Here is a 20,651-nt window from a genome sequence, read left to right as displayed (position 1 = left end):
ACTGAGAGCTCAAAATACTCCTTACTAAATGCTACTTTGACTATGCATCGCTTTGAACATTTTTATCTAGATGAGACTCACCAGTTAGCCTAACATGTCTTTGAAATTTGGTAGCATCCAGAGAAAACCCATGCATCTGCAACCCCCAAGGAGAACATGCAAACTGTTCTAACCTTAATCCTTCTTGCTATGAGGCAATAGTGCTCACCACTGCACCTCTTCCACAAATCCTCAAATGTTGAGTAACTATGTCCACACTCAAGCATGAAATTTTTGTAGTGCTTCCAGCTCAGATTTTGACTTTTGCAACACCTACTATTAATATGTCTCTTTCCCATCCCTACTGTGTCTCACAGGAACAGTTAACTATGTGACTTGAGCAGGTTTGCCACCTTATTGGTGGTGAAAGACTGCGTAACAGTGAAGCTGGGCCTCTGTCATTCAGCCAAAATAGCTCTCACCCAGGACTCTGGAGTGTTGTATCTCATGTTACGATATGGGCACTGATCTTTTGGGTTCTCTGGGTTGTAGGATGTATGGATTGAGCTTGTTCCACCTCAAAAGATGCACCACTGGATTTGGTTCTGGGGAGTCTGGAGATACGATCAATAATTTAGGCTCTTTCTCAGTTTTTTTCAACCCATTCAGGGACAGGCATTGAAGAGCATACAACCTGGACATGTCACCATCCACCAGTCCAACACTGGACTAACAAAGTGAGACAGCATTTTTACGCCTTAAGCCAAATTAGAGCCACTGAGTAACTTGAAACCACAGTGCTGTGCCTGAACCCAGACATGAACTGCAAAAACATACAAGCTCCTTCTGGTGCCTGACATTTGATACATCAACTGAAACAAGTATGAATAAGTATCAACATATGTGGGAAATATCCAAAAAGTATCAAAGCATAAAAAATTACAAATAACTGGCCACAGTCAAATAAATAATGAATTTCTTGATATCTTCTGTATTAATGAATCGTTAATATTTCTTTCTTATTTATTTATTTATTACTGGTGTTAATTATAATGCAGTTGTTGATTGCCAATAGCCTTAAATGTAACTACTGATAATCACCACAAAGGTGATTATTGTTGTAAAATGTATGCAACTGTATGTAAACCAGCGTGTCCACAGGTAGACCTTTGAATGAAGAAAACAAGGAACGCAAGGAGAAAGAAAAAAAAATACGCGGCCGACGCTGATTGGCCCAAGCTTGCCCCTCGCGTGTCCCGGAAGTGAAAGTTGAGGGCTGGTGTGTGTGTCTGAAGGAATCTGTCGGTAACATTTTTTGTAGCGGGTGATTGGAGGTTTAGAAAATGGACACGTTAAATAAACTGAAGCAGTTTGACGCTTATCCTAAAACTCTGGAGGATTTCCGAGTGAAGACGTGGGGAGGGGCGACTGGTGAGAGGCTTTAATTTGTCACAGAGCAGCAGCCATTCATACATACAGCCTGTTAGCTGCAGCGGCTAACAACACAGCTATTTGCTTCATTTCTCCTATCAGTGCTCAAATACAGTACACATGAATAAAGTTACAGTATTAGCATGCCTGTGGCAACTCAAGGGAAGCCGGAAATCAAGCAGAATAGATGCCGGTAATATTTACATTTCCGATAACAGAGTAGCGATGCAGCTAGCTCAAGAACAGTTGAGCATAAAGTGTGGGTGCAAATGTAGAGAAACCGGTTTAAAATCACACATTTTGTGGAGTTTGTGTCACAGGCTTTTTGTGAAGGACTTGTTGGGGATTTTTCATGATTTTACAAGACTGTTGACTAGTTTGTAATCATTCTCCTGTGGTTTTTATAGAGTAAAACTATTAATTCGAGAGAGGGAATTCAAGAGGTAAAAACAGACGTGAAAAGGCTTGAACTAAATTAATTATACTATGATGACAATAACATAAGAGATGGGACAAGCATCATTAGAAAGGTTATATACAACATATCTATTATAACGCCGTATGCAGACATTTGCTTAGAGACAGTCTTGTTATCATGATGTGTGAACTACAACAGTATTGTGTAGTTTGGTAGGAACTAAAATTGTGTAGAGGATGATTTATAAATAATGTGAGGTATAGTAGACTTTTTAGTCTTTTTGATCTTCCAACAGGGCTATTGTTATTTATAATCTGGGGATTTTTTTAAACTGGTGACTGTTAAATGACTGTCAAAACACATTGTTTTGTGAATATGGAAGAAGAAGAGGGATGTATTTGTATCATCTAAACCAGGGGTGTCAAACATAAGAATCACAGTAGACAGAGGTTCGGCTCACATTTGGACCTTTGTGTTTTCCACTTTCATCGTTTTTCCTCAATTGCTAATTCATTTGATTTTCAAACAGTTTTTGCTTTTGCTATTCAGATTTAGGGACTGAAAACTACTTGCTTAGATTTAGGGAAAGTTAGAACATGATCCTTGAAAAAAAGAGCATTTGGGAGCATCAGTTCTGACTCACTGTTGACCCAGCGTGTCATTTAGTGATGCCAAAGGACAAGACCAAATTTCAATATCGCCTTGACACTGCTGCTTCACAGCAGTGCTAATCACTGTGCCACCATGCTGCACAATTGAGTACATTATGTATATTAAATGTATTCTGTAAATATTAAATGTAATGGTGTCAAAAAATATCTAGACCTAGATGTAGTTATTCAGCAGAAGATCTTTGACTCAGTACTATCCAGTATTCCAGCTGAGCTGACTGTGGTGTAGGCTAGTTTATGAACTTATTAGTGCCATATTATGTATGTATATATGCAGTCTGTATATGCCAGAATTAGGTGATATATGAATATTGGATTACTTTTGGAAAGAAGGTACAAGTAACAATAATGCTGCTTCTTTTCCATGTTATTGTTGTACACGTATTCCTTTCATGTAATCACTTGGTTATAGTTCAGAGTTTTCTCATTATACAGAAATGTGATATTGTGTGGTGTTAAAATGCATACTTCCTCTGTCTCTGCAGTGACTATAATCAGTGGTGTCATCATGCTAATCCTGTTTGTCTCTGAGTTGCAATACTATCTGACTAAAGAGGTGAGTTTATCCACTTTATTTTGATGTCCTCTTTAGATGGTGTCATCCTCCACCCTGTGAAATTAAACCCAACACCTGGCACACAAAGTAAAAAATAACAGGTTTTAGTTCCAAATCTGCTTTTTTACACTTGTTTCTGAGCTTCTACATGTGCAGGCCAGTGGTCTAATCAAACATGTCAGAAAATTCATTAGTAGAAATTTCACAATTATTTTTGAATGTGCAAATTCTAGATAATATTCTAGAACTAGAGCTAAATCTTTTCAGTAAAATGTAAGAAAATATTTACTGCCTTGTCTCTAAATATGATGATTATTTTTGTTCTTGTTCTCATATATGATACCAAACGAATACTTTTGGTTACAGCAGACAACTTAAGTCTCATACTGGGGCTTAGTGCAGTGTCTCAGTTTATTTCTCCTTGATAAAGTAAATTTCCAATTAAATTTCCATTATGAATGAATCCATATTTATTATCTGCAAAGAACCATAATCATAAATCTGGTTTCCTCTGATACCAGTTAACTGACACTGATGACGTGGTTTCCAAGATCCTGATTGTGTTAATTTTTTCTCCCGATGATTAAAGGTACAGACTGTGGTGATAAAGATGGCCTGAAATACCTGTTAGACTGCTCTGATGAGTCTGCACATGTAAACAGTGAAATAGACTAAAAGTCTACACACACAAGTGTGAAGGACAAACAAAAACAATTTTTTTCCAGGGTTTTCTCAGAATCTCTACTGTGTTTAGTGCAGAAATGAAGACTAACTTTCTGTTTCTTTGGTGTTTAAAAAAACAAAAAGCATCAGAGATAAATTGTTCCCTGACTGATTAAATACGTTTGTTTTTACTGGTGTTTCTGTTTTACGTGGATGACTAAGTTAACAATCACCTGTGCCCGGCAGGTCCATCCTGAGCTGTACGTCGACACGTCACGGGGAGACAAACTCAAAATCAACATCGATATTATTTTCCCTCACATGCCGTGTGCCTGTAAGTTCTCTTTTCTCAAGAAGCTCCAGACTGATGAAGTTAGCATGCTAATCATAACATATGTTAATGATAAAGACCTACATCTGCTTTTTCTCTTGGCAGATCTTAGTATAGATGCAATGGACGTGGCTGGTGAGCAGCAGCTGGACGTTGAACACAATCTGTTCAAACAGCGGTTGGACAAAGAGCTCAAACCTGTCACCCAGGAGGCAGAAAAGCACGGTAAAAGCTGATGTTACGCTCACCATTAAGGTGCTGATACTGCTCAGCAGATTGGACAGTGTGTGGAGGTGTGCATATTTGGTTTGGCAGCGCAGTGGATTAACAAATAATGTGATGATTTTTTTGTTAGATTGTTTTTGTTCAGTTTTTTCCTTTGTTTGTTTGCTTGTTTTCTTGTTGCAGAGCCTCTGCATTGTAAAATTCTCTGGGCATAGTTTTAAAACAGACGATGAGTCAGCAAACTCGTTCCATTTTCCTGCTTATTTTTTTTGCTTCTCAAACATAAAAACATTCCAGTGATCAACATGCATCACTGATACACACGTAAGATCTGTGACTTATTAATGTTTCCAGAGTCAGAAATATTGAGGAATTTTATAGTTTTGTCACTCCCTAAGAAAATTAAGAAACGTATGCTCACAAATCCAGAAGTCAAGTCGCTTCTCGGCATTCTAGTATAGAAAGCACCACTGACTGTGGGGACTTTTGGGAAATTCCTGTTAATGGAGCATCATTGGTCGACTGTTTCACTCTCACTAAGGTGGATATCTGTTATTGGCAGAACACTAAAAATGAAAGATTCCAATTGGGGAAGCACCACTTGGGAAAAATGTTTGCATGGAGTGTTTTTAATTCCCAGATAAAGGAATGCATGGTGAAACTTGTTGGGAGTGTTTCTTTCTTTTATTGTGCCAGGAGAATGAAAGCATTCTGAAAATGATTTACAAAGAGAGTGTCTTACAGTTCTTTGATGTATAAGCTCATATGTATTTCTTCTATAGAAGACCTCAGTCAACAATACTGTGAATGCAGGAGGCACCGCTACTTAAAAGCTGTTTGTGGCTCTTATAATATGGGAGCAGTTGAACCTTTTGTTTTGCTTAGATGCTGCTCAGGTCTGTTCTGATATCAGATTTCAACTTGAGGATGATCAAGGATGATCAATTGGAAATATTTGTCAGTTTCATCTGTAACTTTGCTTATGTGGTCTCATTATTAACCTCAAAATACAAATATATGAAGATGACAAGAATCTGTACAAAAAGAGCATTTCTTATATTTTTTATAATATTGTCATATTTGCATTACTGACAGGATATTGGGTCTCTTTACTGACATATATATATAAAAAAACACACAACTATGTAATTTAGAAAGGGTTTATCTTCCTCAGAGTTATGTGCTGAAGTAGGGATGTTGTTTGGCTGCTAATCATCATGATTATTTTGTGTTTTATTGTTCAGAGCTCGGTAAGGCTGATGATGGCGAAGTGTTTGATCCCAGCACGCTGGACCCAGACAGATGCGAGAGCTGCTACGGAGCTGAAACTGAAGATCTCAAGTAAGACACAAACACAGGCTGCTCTTTCTGTCTCTGTTTACTGTATGACCCTGTGTTAACTCGCCTTGGTTCTTCTTGGTGTGTGTGTCCAGATGCTGCAACACCTGTGATGATGTGCGCGAAGCGTATCGGCGGCGAGGCTGGGCGTTCAAGAGTGCAGACACCATCGAGCAATGTAAAAGAGAGGGTTTCACTCAGAAGATGCAGGAGCAGAAGAATGAAGGCTGTCAGGTTTACGGCTTCCTGGAAGTCAACAAGGTATGAAGTCTTACACGTCATCCTTAATAACATGGCAGGGCTGTCAAAGATCAGCAGGCTTGTTATCTCTCGGGAGGACATCCAGTGTTCAGAACGAGAATACTACTGAGATGAGTAGTCATCAGTAGTATGTCATACCTGGGATGACACAACTCAGAAAGTCTCAGAATGATACACAACTGTGTAACTTTATGTTGACGTAGCTGGTTCTTGTATTGCAAGATCCAGAATTTCCAGCCTATGAAGAAACTGTTTTGAAAGTTATTAATAGACTTACATAAGTAAATGTCACTCTTATTTGTCTGTGTGGCTTTTAATTCGCCGTTTCCTTGAGCACCAGTTTCAGTCATAAGCTGGCCTTATTTGCCTAATGCAGCAATGTTGTGCCCTGTTATTGGGACCACTGTGTGGAAGATGATCTGAGATGATCTTTGAGCAAAGTTAAAATATAACAAGATAATATTGAAAAAAAAATAATAATTTTGTAGCGTTTTTGCAAGAAAGAGTTTAACAGGAGTTTAAAACTCACCTCTTTTCATTGGCTTTTAGAAAGGTTTAATTTATTTGTTTATTTATTTTTTATTTGATCAGCGAGGTGTTTTACGAAATTGTGTTCTATTGTATTTTTATCTGTATTTACTGTACAGCACTTTGGTCAGCCTTGGTTGTTTTTAAATGTGCTCTATAAATAAACTTGACTTGACTTGACTTGACTAGGAATAATATGTTATAAATGTAACTGCGGTTTAAACAAAAACTCCTTTGCAATGCTATCACTTGACATTTTTATCAAAGTGAATTTAATAAATGGATATATCTATGTATACATATGTCTCATGTTTTGTGGTGGGGTTTTTTATGCTTTAGGTGGCAGGAAATTTCCACTTCGCTCCAGGAAAAAGTTTCCAGCAGTCTCATGTCCACGGTAAGCTGCCACTCCATTCAGCTCACAGACACACCTAACCAAAGGTTTTTAACACCCTTAGTTTATTTTTATTTTACTAATTGGCAGAGCTTTGTATGTAATTATAGTCAGAAGCCCAAAATACCTTTAAAAAGCCAGAATCTATAGAACTGTTGGGATCTAAGATAAGCATAAAGCTTCTAAATAAGAAGCTTTTTGATGAATTGATGTTTCTATAGGCAAAGACACCCAACATATTTTATCACAGACAATTCAGCAGTGATCTGAGACGAACACTGTAGTCTGGAGTGTTTCACCTGGATTTCATCACTGCGCTGTTGAACGACACCTAAATTAAACAGAAAGAATCACTGTGACTATATTTTTCCAAATAAATTTGGAGTGACTAGCAGACAAGTTTACGACGCTATCATAAGGGTGTTTATAAACCTTTGATGGGTATGTTTGTTCATCAGTCTCTCTGTCTGTATTTATTCATTTATCCAGCCATCCATCAATCAAATGTCCACATTGAGCCACACATCTAAATCTGTTCATTAAAAACAGAAAATCATGCACAATAAGCTTGCTTATTATTTTACATTTTGAAAAATGTAAAATAATAACAATAAATATAAATCATTTTGGCTTTAGTATTTATTACTTGTGAAATAAATATGACAGCAATTTGTCACTATTCAGACTGCTTTGTTGAGAATACTGATTTTAGCTCAGTGATGAAGATTTTGACATACAGTAGCTGGGATTGCTACAGTGCAGTCAGCTGATCATGTCTACCAATACAGGATCTGAGACACGGACTCACCGGTCAGCGGATACAAAATGTAAATTTAGGCTGGTTTTTTTATTTTGAAAAAGGCAATGGTCAGTGTGTTATATTATCTAAAATCCATTAAGTTCTGAAATCTTCAGTCTTTTATTTTGAAAAGGTTTTATGATTTCACAGGCAGAAAACAATACATTCTGTTATTCGTGCTTTGCAATTAATGGAAAGAGGTACGAGTGACACTGCATCTCATTCGTGTTGTTTTTCATGCATTGCCTGGGAGTTTGACTGAACCCACATCAGGTTTTACAAAGCTGACTGCAGTGTTTCTTGATGGGGGTCATATTCTGTACTCAGAGGTTTCTCTTTAGAAGATAGCTGAACTTTGAGTTTGTAGATAAACCAAAGTTTTTTTCTGGAGCTAACAAAGCTGTTCTGAACTGTTCGTAGCAAGTTTATTTCAGCCAAAGTGCAATTTTCTCATCATTTTACCTCTCACATAGTGTTTGTCTACATTTTTATTCCTTTTATTCATTTCTTCCTTGTGTTTCTGTTGTGTTTGCCATCATTGTGTATGCATTTTGCTCATTATTGTGACTGGAAGTTGTTGTTTTTTTTTTGTCTGCCTGCTAAATGTTTCCCTCATATGTACAGTCACCCCATGAGGTCTAAGACACTTGTTGCTATTTATGCTTTGACTGGTTCATTTAGTAAAATTGCTTATGTGTACTATCAGGATGTGGAAGTTGGACATCTTCAGCTAAGACACAATAACAGTGGGTTAGGGCATTTCTTATTCTCATTGATGACTTAGACCTCATGGAGTACCAGAGCAGGAAATTAACAGTAGCCAGCTACCACATGCTAAAAACATTTATTTTTATTTGGCAAATCTGCCACAACACTACTTCTGATCTGACTCTAAAACTGTCTGAATACCAAATTTAAAAGTATAAAGAATGTGTTTTAGTAAAAACCTGGCTGGCTGGTAAAACAGTGAAGGAAGCTGACGTTTTACTGCACTTTCCACTGTTGATTTTAGTTTCCTATCTGGAATAGGGCTGGGCGATATGACCCAAAATTCATATCTCGATATTTTTTAGCTGGATGGCGATATAAGATATATATCTCGATATTTTTTTTTTAAAGCCATAAAGTAAGAACAAAAAGAGAGTTCTTAGTCAAAGCTGTGTCCCAGATGTCACACAGGCACTTTTATTAACATAGAGCAGATGTACATAAAATTTACTCAAAAATAAATTATGAGCATTTATTAAATAATGCTCCATAAATAAAAGAAAACAATGTTGTTTTTGTGCATAACAAAAAGCTCATCATTGTGCGGTCAAAATGTAAACTAAAAGACGAGCACTATAACAAGGACAGATTTCACAGCTGCTCTGTTCCCAACTTGTACTGCGTGACTGACAACCTGGAGTTTGAAATCCGCTTCGCAACCACGTCTCTTAACAGGTGCCATTTATGGTCCTTATACACAGTAAGGTAATATTACGTTGAAGCACAGTACGTATCACTCCGCGAGGCTCAGCCGTAATGCTCCGACAATCCATCAAGCGGTGCAGCTCCGTAGCTTACCAAAGTCGTACTAAAACATTTTTTGACAGATTGCTGAGCGCCGTGTTCCACATAAAATCGGTGCGCGGCCATCAAGCACAACCAGAATTGATACATAAGGCGCGCTGTCAACTTTTGAGAAAATGAAAGGATTTTAGTCCGTGCAGCCCCTCTGGGCTGCATGGCGTTAGCGTGGTTAGCTCGTTAGCGTGGTTAGCTAGCTAACACGTTGACGCCGTCCAGCCCCACGCACGGGGCGATGCGCAGTAACTCGTTAACGGATTTGCCGTGTCCATCTTGTCGCTTCCTGCAGGTGAAGCGATGGGGGAGGAGGGGGAGTTGTGTTCAGTGAAGGAGAGGCGAGGCCGAGTAACGTTGCGTAAAGACGAAAGTGGACGAAAGAGAGGCAAACTTGCGGCTCCGCAAGTATAATTATAACGTAACATAGACTATATCGATATAAAGGATATTGTCACATCTTATATCTCGTATAAAAATATATCGATATTTTTTAAAAACTCGATATATCGCCCAGCTCTAATCTGGAACATAAAACACTGACCTTTGTTCTTAAGTTGCTAATGTGAGATCATGACTGAATCTCAACGGTGTAATATTAAATGCTTATCAGAAGAAACAAGAGACAAGAATCACTTGAGGACTGTAAGCGAGGCTGTGGCTGAAATAAACCAGCTTCATCCTTACTCTGGTCCCAAATCATCTCCAGCCTGGACTGACCTTAAACCCTCTGTACTGTGTGTGTCTGGGACTGCACAATTACTCCGACAGGATACAAACTGTTTTCTAAATCACAAGGGGCTCAAACCTTTTAGAGCTGACAAATATAATCCTCCTCAATTGGATATTTTTTTGTGCTGTAAATCTCAAGCTTATAAATCAAAATGTATAATGGAGTTAAGCTTTTAATACTCCTAAACAGCCAAACCACAAACACAAAGAGCTTGTTTTCATTGCCTGAGTTAAGTTATTAGTTTCTTAATGCTATAAATCTAAAAATATTAAGCATAAAAACTCAGTTTGTCAAAGTTGTGCAGCCCCTACTGACATGCCCAACCACATTAATGTAACATGGTTTGCTGTCTACCTGCATTACTATTGTGACTCTTTTCTCTTTTTTCTGTAGTGCACGCTGTGGAAAGTAAGTCCATCCTTTTTTGCAGATTTTATTTTTTTTATTCTTTTGAAGAACAGCTTTAATGCAGTTTATTAGCCTGGTTATTGTTACAATAAATAGTTGCACATAATGAAGAACACTGCTCAAAAAAATGTGGGGAAAACACATTAGCTAAAGACACCCTGAAAAACAAAAGTGAAAAAGGCTCAACCATTTTTCCAAAATCAAACCCAGGACCCAACACATCAGCATGAGGTCTGACAATGGGTCCAAGGAGTTCATCCTCATACCCAAGGGCAGTCAGGGTGTTTTTGCCTAACCTGTAGAGCTCTGTGTGGCTTTTCTGGGCCCTTTCCATATTTGCCACGTGTGCTTAGCATGTACTTGCTCTCATCTGTGAAAAGCACAGGCCACCTGTGATGGGTCTGCCAAGTATGGTATTTTATGGCAAATGCCAGTCAGGCTCCACGGTGCCAGGTAGCCTGTTTTTGATTGCCTGGCTAGAGACATTCAGACCAGTGCCATGCTGGAGGTCATTTTTTTAGCTCTGGCTGTCATCATCCTGCTTCATCACAAATTAGCCGACACCGGTTCTGCTGATGGGTTAAGGAACTTCTATAGTCCTGTCCAGGTCCCCCAGAGTAACTGCTTGTCTCCAGGAATCTCCTCCATGCTCTTGAGGCTGTGTTGGGAGACGGCCTTCTGGCAGTGGCATGTATTAATGAGCCATCCTGAAGGAGTTGGGAGTACCTGTGCAACCTCTGTAGGGTCCAGGTGTCTCCTCATGCTGCCAGCAGTGATGCTGACTCTAGCTAAATGCAACACTAATATAACAAAAAACTGTCAGAAATGAAAAAGATGGGAAAAATGCTAGTGTCCTCCACCTGTAAGACCATTCTTGTCTTGGATGTTGTCTCATTGTTGCCCCTCTAGTGCGTCTGTTGTTAATTTCATTCAAACCAAAGCAGCTAAAACTGGAGTTTTACTAACTTGATGATGTTCTCTGATTAAAGAAGTGTTCCTTTAATTTTTTGAGCAGTGTACTTACTGTGAATATATATATATATACATATATATATATATACACCTATGCTATAATTAAGCAACGTGATGAAAAAGCAGGAGCTAAAAAACACAAGTGTTGGATTTCAAGGGGAGTGTTGCTGATGGGTGTTGGGGAGTCCGGCTGCATTTGTGTAAAGCCTTTTGTTACTTCTAAGGGGACCTATTATGCCTTTTCTGATTGGCTGTCATACACGTGTGTGTGTGACAGTATATACTGTCATACACACACGTGTGTGTGTGTGTATGACAGTATATACTGCTCCACTGGTGGACGCTCTTATTAAACATGGCTGAACTTTAAAATAATGAGATCAGCACACAAGTAATGGTGTGAGACAAAAGATCCGCCTTCTAAACACTCAGTTTCACTTTTTTCCCCCCTACTGGCTTTGTGTTTAGAAATGGGGGATGTCCCTAATGTAGTCCTTTTACTTTAGTTGTGAGCACAACAGGCTTACAGGGAGCGGGAAGGGAGAACTTCACAGAGAAGGCGAACTGAGGAGTTGCACTCAGTATAAGATGAATTATTTTTGACTGTAAATAATGCAAAACTACTGCAGTAGAGTCCAAGAAAAAAACACATGGAGCAGGAATAAAGCAGAATCGGCTCCCTTTAAGTCAGCATCATCTTTAAAGTTTGAAAATGGAAAGATTGTGTAGGTTCAACATAACTCGACATCTGTAGACTGCTCCTCTTCTTTGCTTGATGATCGAAGCTCCAAGTTACATTGTGTATATTAATGGCAAGCATCTGTGGACCTAACATTTCTGGTCTCTGTGCTGTTTTAGTCCCCTGACTGTGTATGAGAAGTAAAATTTCAAATTGATCAAATACATAATGGCACCTATTATACTGGACCAGGCTTACAGCTTGTATAAGAAAAAAAAAAGAAGGTATTTTAAATATGCTTTTCTGAATTAGAAGAGGTATTACTTTCTTTTTTGTCATAAGATTTACTAAACCAGTACCTTTATTACTGCACATACAAGTACTAATTGCAATAAAGGGGTAATACATTACTGCTAAGCATGTGGTGAACTCAAACCTTTGGCGTTTGCTTTAGAGTTTGCCCTGATCAGCTTCTGCACTGTGCAGCTGTCACTTGTTTGTGTGATTGTAGTTCTTCCAAAAAGGTGACGAGTTTGTCTGTGGAGCCATTGTAGAACTTGCTGCTTGTCAGTCCCTCTAAATCCAACCTCCTTACCATAAAAGTGCCCTAAATTTATCCCATTTTAGATACTCCAGTATTTGACAGATATCTACCAACTCTGGAATGAACTTTTGTGCCAGGGAGCCACAGATTCATCCACAAATTGAGTCAAACAGCTGAACAAAGGGGCACTACTCAATCACACAAGCTGATTTGAACACATTTTATTTCATTTACTACACATGGCCTGTATTTGCATTTTTTTTTTTTTTTTTACTTTTTAGTAAGTGATTTAAAGTGGTTTTGTTTCTTTTGCAGTACACGACCTGCAGAGTTTTGGCTTGGACAATGTAAGTAACATATTTTCTTGATCATTTCTCATAATACATACTGCAAGTATGTTACAGTCCAAGCTATCTGGCTGTTTCAGCAGTGAAATTTTATGCTTATTTCTAGTTACTCAGAGAAATTTCTGAGATCCGCTAACTTGTAATCTCTCTTTCTACAGATAAACATGACCCATCTGATAAAACACCTGTCGTTTGGTAAAGATTACCCCGGTCTTGTTAACCCCCTGGATGGGACTGATGTCACAGCACCACAGGGTGAGTGATACAAGTTCTTGTTTTTAATATCAATAGTGCTGCAGGAGCAGCCTGGCACTTGCTCTCAAACGATTCAGGGTTTACTTCTCAGATTAATGTTTCCAAGTTGGACTAACCTGTCAAACAACTGTTCAGTGACAAATTGATCAACTCCTCCAAACTCTTAACTGTGGTTAGAGATGTGCCATTTGTGAACTTCCAGGTTTCCGCTCATGTTTAAAATAGAAGGTTGGCTGGTAACCGAAAGAAACCAGCATTGATAAGAAAAAGTATTTCCCTGTTGTGTCACTGAACTAAATATAATTACTTGTGTTACAAATTGTTTGTTTGTTTTAAAGGCATCAAAAAGTAAATCACATGCCCCCTGAAAACCATTTCACGAATTTGAACTTTTATTGACAAAACTAGACTGTTGGCTGAGAACATGGCAGCACTGAATGGACAGAAAGCTGTGACTGGAAATAGTTGAAGAGTCTCATTGTTGAATATTTGTATATAGGTCTTTCCTCTTGTCTTCAGCAGCGAATACCCATACCAATGGCCATAAAAGTGCCGAACGTCCCTCCACTCTGCATCATGGTCTTTCCTACTCCTCCCATGAGCTCCCGGCCACGCATGCCGATCCTGGAAAGAGAAATAACAGTCTTACTTTTTATTCATGTGACCTAGAGTGAGACACTCCATATTTAGCCCCAAGATTGATAAATGTTAAAGCTTTCATTTCTTCATCTAGTTGAAGCAAGCAGCATTTACACCAAATTTAAAAATTCCATAAAACACATTTTTAATAAGATTCTTTTCAATTATTGTAGCAAAACATCTTGATGCACAAAATGCACTGTCTGTATTTACCACTTAGAGCAGCACAATACTGTTACATCTTATATAAATAGTTTGTTCCCACACCAAATTCAAACCTACCTGAGACAGGAGAAAGTACCAAACATGGCACCAGCAGCCATTCCTACTGCAAAACCCATCATGAAGCCCATTTTGACCCGATCAAAGCAACTTGGCTGGGTCTGGCCATATGGACCTACAGCCACCGGCATCTACAGAGGATTGCAACAAAAAAACAGGTTAAAGACCAGCTAGATAAATTATCATCTTATGTATTTGTTCTTATTCAAAAATTGTAAAACAGACCCTCTGGAATCCTTAATTCACTCTGTGAAAAGCGGCTTGTGGTAGGTCTACAAATGATGACTTGTGAGATTATAATATTTTCTAATTTCATCAATATTAGCTATTTTATCTGCAGAAACAGTGGCAACAGAAACACTCCAGATTACAAAGCCATATAAGTAAATGCACTACAATTACTAAAACTTATAGCATATCATTTTTGTTGACCATTTGATTAGATTAACCAATGCAAGTTCTAGATTGCAACTTATGATTCACCATTTCTGAAACTCAGGGCTGATTCTAGTATTCAAATGTTTTGTCTGATAAAGCTATTCATTCCCCCTTTTTGCCAGGAGAAAAAGTACTTCAGTACCCAAATACATGAACTGTTCAAGATGTTTTTTCCTCATGTTAGCCATAAAAATGTAAACATCGTGAAATAAATCTCAGCCAGCGCTGTCAGTAAACGTAATCTTCTTGGCAATATCAGCCAACAATATTATCCCCATATGAGAAAATTACATGTTGGGTTGTACTCTTCTGAAGAATATTATTCTTTAAGTGGCACAACCAGGGCTTTGAACTTTACTTGTGAATTCAGGTGTCAGAGGCTTCAATACCTCTGATTTATGTCAAAATAGAAAGAAAACTAGTGCTAGAAGAGCAAGATAACAGATTGTATTTATGCACAAGAATGATAACAAAATAACTAAAAATTGTGTTAAAGAAGAGTAAAGATTGAGATTGTATAAGAGTAGTGCAAACTGCATTAATATAAATCTAAGAATAGCTGCAAGGATGTAGGTGAGCAGCTGTCAGGGGTAAATGTTCAGGTTGAAGCTTGTAAACAATCTCAGATCACTGCAGGGTCGTCATTACAGCTCACAAAGTGCGGCAAGAACCTTGAGTTTTTTGGAATGAAAGTATTCAAGTATAACAATTATGTACATTGTGTTTTGGGTTTCTTTGCCTTAAGGTCACAGAGTTAACCCAGTGATCCCAGTTGTACACGCGTTCCACTACTCTGCAGTTACCATCAGCAATTAGTCGTCACCCTTTCCAGCTGTGCGCATTTCTGTATGTTTACTGACTTTTTGGATACACTTGTGCATCGTTGCCAGTAAATATTATAAAAACATACCCGAGATTAATCTGTAATTTAAGTCACTCAAGTTAAAACCATTACAGCTTAAAGACATTTTAATCTGTTGCCTTGACTCGCATTAATACAAATCAGGTCGTAGACTTACTCTGTTCCCTAGCTGGGATGCTAGGCTAATGTTAGCTTGTCCATAGCTTGTCCATGCGTGTTAACGTTTGCCGTTTAAGGGCGCTTATGTAAGCAAAGATAACAAAGGAAAGTGTGGTCTCCTTTTTGCGAAACCTGTCAAATTCACCTTTTTCTCTCCGTGTGGTTTGTTATGTTAGCTTAGCATGCTAACGTCACCTGTGGCCTTGACAGATAGACGAGGCCTGGTCCCACCGACTGTGTGATTTCTAAAAAGAATGACTCCGAAGTCACGCTTACCTTTAATTGTGTGTTTAAAACGGAGGGGGGTTTTAGATTTGAAACTTCAGGTTTCTCGTGAGTTTGAGCGCAGCTGCTTTTAAATGCCTTTCAAGCAGACCTCCATAACCGGATAGAGGAAGAAGGAAAAGATAGAGGAAGGTTATAAAGAGCTACAGTAACGTGGAGGGGGGAGCAAACAGCGCCATCCTGTGGTTGTTTTATTACAACATTTAATACAATTTTCCCATTTATTTCCATTAAGCAGCTAATTGTGTGAATGCATTCACACTATTGTGTTCTTTAACACATCACTGTTACTCCTTTGTTTTAAGGTCAGTTTTTTAAAACCTGTGATGTAGATTTAATCCAAATTTAAATAATATGTTTTGAGTACAGAACCCCCTCCTGTAATTTTCAAGATTCTGACAAAAAGCTTTACTAATCAAAAACATTTTGGTTCTTTGGGATATAATAATGGATTTGCGGTTCCTGGTCTTCCCTGTCCTTAGTGCCTGTGATCCAGAAATCAATCTTAGCAGCCAGCAGAAAGTGTCTCATTTCCTGAGGTATAGATGAGAAGTGGCACAAAGCTGAAATATAAAAATATTGTCAGGAGAAGGACTCTTCAAACAACTAGTTCTATGCATTCATTTGAAGTTATTTGACATGCTGTGATCCAGCTTTGTAAGCTTCACTGTGTGTGTGTGACTCTGTTTTTAGGGTTTGTCAGATTGTACTGTGTTGTAAACTGAATTAAAAATAGTCCTAAATATAAAACATGTCATGAACACTTGTTTTAATATCTGAGACAATAGAATAGAGCTGTGGTTGGGTTTGAAGTCTAGATTTTTTTATTATGTTTTTTAATGTGACTGCTTTCATATTTTAATGGTAAAAACGTTCCTCCTCACAGCATCGATGATGTACCAGTATTTTGTGAAAATTGTTCCTACCATCTACGTGAAAACTGACGGCGAGGTTAGTCGAACTGTCTCTTTATGTTTACTCTTCAAATGCACCAAAAGCATAATATGTGATTTTAAGAAGTTATTTAATTAAAAAACAACAACAAACACATAAATTACAGCCTGGATTACTCAGGTTTTTGTTGTGTTTCGGTTTTCACTTTTTTCACCAGGTGGTAAAAACAAACCAGTTCTCAGTGACCAGGCACGAGAAAGTGGCCAACGGGCTAATAGGAGACCAGGGGCTGCCAGGCGTCTTTGTTTTATATGAGCTGTCACCCATGATGGTTAAATTCACAGAGAAACACAGGCAAGTTGTAACAGTAGCTTTCATTATTGCTGACCGTTTTTCAAACACGATAAGTTTTTACATTGTGACTCTGCCACAATGTAAAAAGGTCATCTATAAGACTCAAGCTACCTTCATAGGCCGCATCCTTCGAAGGACCCGGCCTTCACAGTCTACGTGGGCCGGGTCCTTCAAAGACCGGGAAGGCTGTAAGTGCGAGGCTGTGAAATGGGGACGGTCTAGCCTTCAGATAGGCTGGCGAGAATACCAGGATATCATTATGTATTTTTTGCCAAATCTAAATACCAAATAATTTCTCTCTCGCTGTTCAGGTCCTTTACACACTTCCTAACAGGAGTTTGTGCCATTATTGGAGGAGTATTTACAGGTCAGTGGTGCTATTTACATATGCTTTGTGTTATTACCTGTGCAATAAAATATGTATATATTATTAAAAATGTAATCAAACTGTGTCTCTGTGTTTATCCTGCCTCCTGACCTGTGCAGTGGCCGGTCTGATCGACTCGCTCATCTACCATTCAGCTCGTGCCATCCAGAAGAAGATAGAGCTGGGGAAGACATCCTAACAGCGCTCCCCAGTGGCCTCCACGGTGCACCACAGACCAAGACAATGACAGAGCCAGAAGGACAGAGAGAAGAAGGGCAGAAAGGTGGAGGGAGAAGTTTGAAAGCGGGAGCACAGCTCTCCATCTCTCTGTCTTCTCTTAGGTCGAGGGAGAGAAATGCAGAGAGAGACAGAAGTTTTAAATCGTCCAGGTTTTAAATTTCTCTGCCTCTCTTTTTGTTCTTGAAAAAGTCTGGAGAGGAACTTGCGCGTTTTTGAATTTTCCTCTCCACACAGGACAGAGACAGAATCAGAGATTGATTTTTCTGTGATTGATTACAAGCACAGCAGCAGATGCACACCCAGCCTCCGGGGGGAAAAAGGACCTGCGCACCGGTCCACTGTCAGATCACTACACCGAATGATTGTTAGAGAATCGTGGTTGACCCCAGTGTCTAGAGGAATAAGAAAGACAGGCCATCTATCACTTATTCACTTCATGTAACCTGGACTCACTGATGACATTTTATAAAATTGAAGCTCCAGTAGGCCTTAAAAGTCACAATCATGTAAAATACAGTTCGTGGTCTTGGTCTTCAAACTTTTTGAGATTACAAACTCATTATTTTGGTTATGTTTGTCTTATTTTATCTTTCTTACTCTCAGCAAGTTCCACAAAAAGAGCTAAACCAACCATGCTCCATTGCTGCCAACTGGCTGTTTTGAATAACAGTTGTAAATCAAATGAATGAAGCTAACTAACCAGCTATTTTAAGAAGTAACTGGGCAGTTGGGTTTTTTTTTTTAGTATTTTATATTTAGATAGTCACACATTTGTTGCTTTTGGTCTTTTCAAAAGGGATTTATTAACAAGAAAAATATTAAATTTAGTCTGACTTGGAAATTCTCATCACATGTTCCCTTTATGTCTGTTTCTGTACAAGTGAGAAGATGAATTTAGTGTTTAAATATTGCTAAAATGTAATTAACCCCTCTGTCCCTCCAAAAAAAAGAGTCACGCTAACACCTAGTTGATTCCTGAGATGCACTTTCCCAGTATATTAGTTTCAGTGTTGTTCCTGTGTTGAATGTCTAAAAGTTCAAATACAGCGCATAAACAAAATGTCCGGTGAAAAGATGAAAAATGTCATTTTCACCAATTTATTCTGGCGATGTGGCCTGCAGGTCTTTATCAGAGCTTGTATAAATACCCTGGCCATGTTATAAACCAAGCAAGACCTGAGTGGAGTAAAACACAGGCGTGCTAAATAGATGACAGAAATGTTTCAGTGTTGTATAAATGAAAGCTGTGTAGCCCAGCCCTCAATCTGTGTGTAGCTGGGAAAAAACGAAATGATAAAATCAGAGCACTACAAATATTCCCACATAATTTAAAGACACTATGTAAAGACGTCTGATTTTTCAATCTGCTTTTTTGAGTTGACTTAAAATAGCCTCATGTCGGTGTCCTCCATCATTATTCCACCATCAGAGACAGCTGTCTCAGATACTCACCCCTCTTTCGGCACAGCATTAGAACTATTGGAATTGCTGAACAATAAATAAATTCAAAGACGTGATTAAAATTTTTACTTTCTTGCTAACAGTTATAACATTTAATGCCTCAAAACTATTACTGGAAGTTGAAGGAGTCATTAATTTAAAAATTCTACATATGGCGGCTAAAAAACAGATGTCAGGACTGATTCTCTGCCCACCTGATAACCGAGGAGGGAAAACTAATGGGGATTGAATAAAACTCCCTCGGATTTACTGCTGGAATATTTGTTTAATTGCACCGTTTCCATCTGTCTGACTTTCATCAGGTTTACACACATAGGGACACTATCTGAGTCTGAGGATTACTGGTCTGAGGTTAGTGTAAGAACTCGACGCTATGACATCTCACCGGGTTGGAAAGAAAATACAAAGATGAATCACAATAGCTGACTGGTGGTCTGTGGTTCTAATGACACATCTTCCAGACTGCACTCTACATATCCTCCTCTCCTCAGCATTCCCTTGACCGTTTTAGTCATTCAGCTTTCTTTTCCCCCTAAACCTGAACAGTGAGATTTGGTCACATGACATTTTATAGCGACTGTCAACAGAAAATTGTTGTAATTCGTTTACGGTTCTAGAGGAAGTTGCCTCCCTAGAGGCCAAAATGACCCCTGACTCTTCCCATAATGTGACTTGGAAATGAAATCTTTCCCATGATTTTACCATCATTTTTTGTTTTCGGGATATGTGCAGATGCACTGATCACTGCCTCAGGAGAGGGGCTGAATCCAACAGTTCAACACTTTGAACACAAAAAACGATATTCTTGAATTAGAATACCGAGGGAAGCGGTTGATTTGCTGAGGTTTGTCTATTTCTCTCATACAACGGGGTAACTAAAAATAAATCTGCTCACTTAGACTGCGGTTAAATTATTGTTTGTTTGTGAAATGCGGATGTTAAAAATCTGGTGCAGCCAGTAGCTTTAGATGACGATATTCCTCCTCATCCCCGTGACCCGAGTGTTATTCTCACCCAAAAGCTTCAGTCATTAAATGAGAGGGGTCAGCAGGCAGCTTCAAACCACAAGAAGAGAGCGTGTAAATGTTGGGTTGAGTCTGACTGTGTTCCTGACTCACATGTTGAGTCACCATGTGGTGTCCAGATGTTTCTGCCAGTTTGAACTTCGCCCCTGTTGTTTATTCTGAAGATCATCAGACTGAACCGAAATCTGGGTTTGAAATCGTTGGTTTGGAAACGATCTTTTCAGGCTCGGCTTACATCAATGATGAACAATTTCAAGAACATGCTGTGAGCTTTTTTGAGCCTTGAGTTGAACTGAGGTTTTAGTTCATTTCATAATTTTGGGGGAAGACCAACTTTCAGTCCAGTGTTGGGTATCTTTAGCTTTAGATTCTGCAGCTTGGAACTGGGAATCAGAAGCTCTCCCTCCTGCTGTGTTCAAGGAAAGCTGGAAACCCTCAAAGTCTCACTGGACCTCTAAACTCAAAGTTCAGTTTTCTGTCAATGCAGTGTTGGCCAAAAAAAGTCAGTTGCAAAGTCATTACCAGATTTCCTCCCAGTATTGATGTTTGT

At 38.7% G+C, this 20,651-nt stretch overlaps 2 protein-coding genes across 2 annotated transcripts; one reads left to right on the top strand and one right to left on the bottom strand.

Moving 5' to 3' along the window:
• Positions 1 to 1,279: 1,279 nt before the first annotated feature.
• Positions 1,280 to 18,097, top strand: ergic3 (ERGIC and golgi 3). Its single transcript, XM_085354452.1, has 13 exons — positions 1,280 to 1,410; positions 2,985 to 3,055; positions 3,965 to 4,052; positions 4,155 to 4,274; positions 5,519 to 5,615; positions 5,708 to 5,873; positions 6,741 to 6,798; positions 12,809 to 12,840; positions 12,999 to 13,095; positions 16,647 to 16,711; positions 16,872 to 17,008; positions 17,320 to 17,375; positions 17,495 to 18,097. The coding sequence occupies exons 1-13, from the start codon at positions 1,323 to 1,325 to the stop codon at positions 17,572 to 17,574; spliced, it is 1,155 nt and encodes a 384-aa protein (XP_085210578.1). The 5' UTR covers positions 1,280 to 1,322; the 3' UTR covers positions 17,575 to 18,097.
• On the bottom strand, positions 12,696 to 15,867 carry romo1 (reactive oxygen species modulator 1). The gene is made up of 3 exons (XM_085354451.1): positions 15,752 to 15,867; positions 14,017 to 14,147; positions 12,696 to 13,719 (listed from the first exon to the last, which is right to left on the bottom strand). Exons 2-3 carry the CDS (start codon positions 14,145 to 14,147, stop codon positions 13,611 to 13,613), a joined length of 240 nt encoding a protein of 79 aa, XP_085210577.1. The 5' UTR covers positions 15,752 to 15,867; the 3' UTR covers positions 12,696 to 13,610.
• Positions 18,098 to 20,651: the final 2,554 nt, after the last annotated feature.

The sequence above is a fragment of the Diplotaxodon limnothrissa genome, linkage group LG5 (assembly GCF_057381915.1).
Source record: "Diplotaxodon limnothrissa isolate DT_005_m linkage group LG5, D_limnothrissa_male_GT1.1, whole genome shotgun sequence".
NCBI classification, from domain to species: Eukaryota; Metazoa; Chordata; class Actinopteri; order Cichliformes; family Cichlidae; genus Diplotaxodon; species Diplotaxodon limnothrissa.
Note: the sequence above shows the minus strand (reverse complement) of the source record. Positions and strands in the feature narration are given on the sequence as shown.

Excerpts from the sequence above, each read along its gene's own strand:
- romo1 (XM_085354451.1), bottom strand. The coding sequence starts at position 14,147 with ATGCCGGTGGCTGTAGGTCCATATGGCCAGACCCAGCCAAGTTGCTTT. Across the intron at positions 13,720-14,016 it reads GGTACTTTCTCCTGTCTCAG|GATCGGCATGCGTGGCCGGG; the intron begins GTAGGTTTGAAT and ends TTCTCTTTCCAG.
- ergic3 (XM_085354452.1), top strand. The coding sequence starts at position 1,323 with ATGGACACGTTAAATAAACTGAAGCAGTTTGACGCTTATCCTAAAACT. Across the intron at positions 5,616-5,707 it reads GCTGAAACTGAAGATCTCAA|ATGCTGCAACACCTGTGATG; the intron begins GTAAGACACAAA and ends GTGTGTGTCCAG. Across the intron at positions 12,841-12,998 it reads AGAGTTTTGGCTTGGACAAT|ATAAACATGACCCATCTGAT; the intron begins GTAAGTAACATA and ends CTCTTTCTACAG.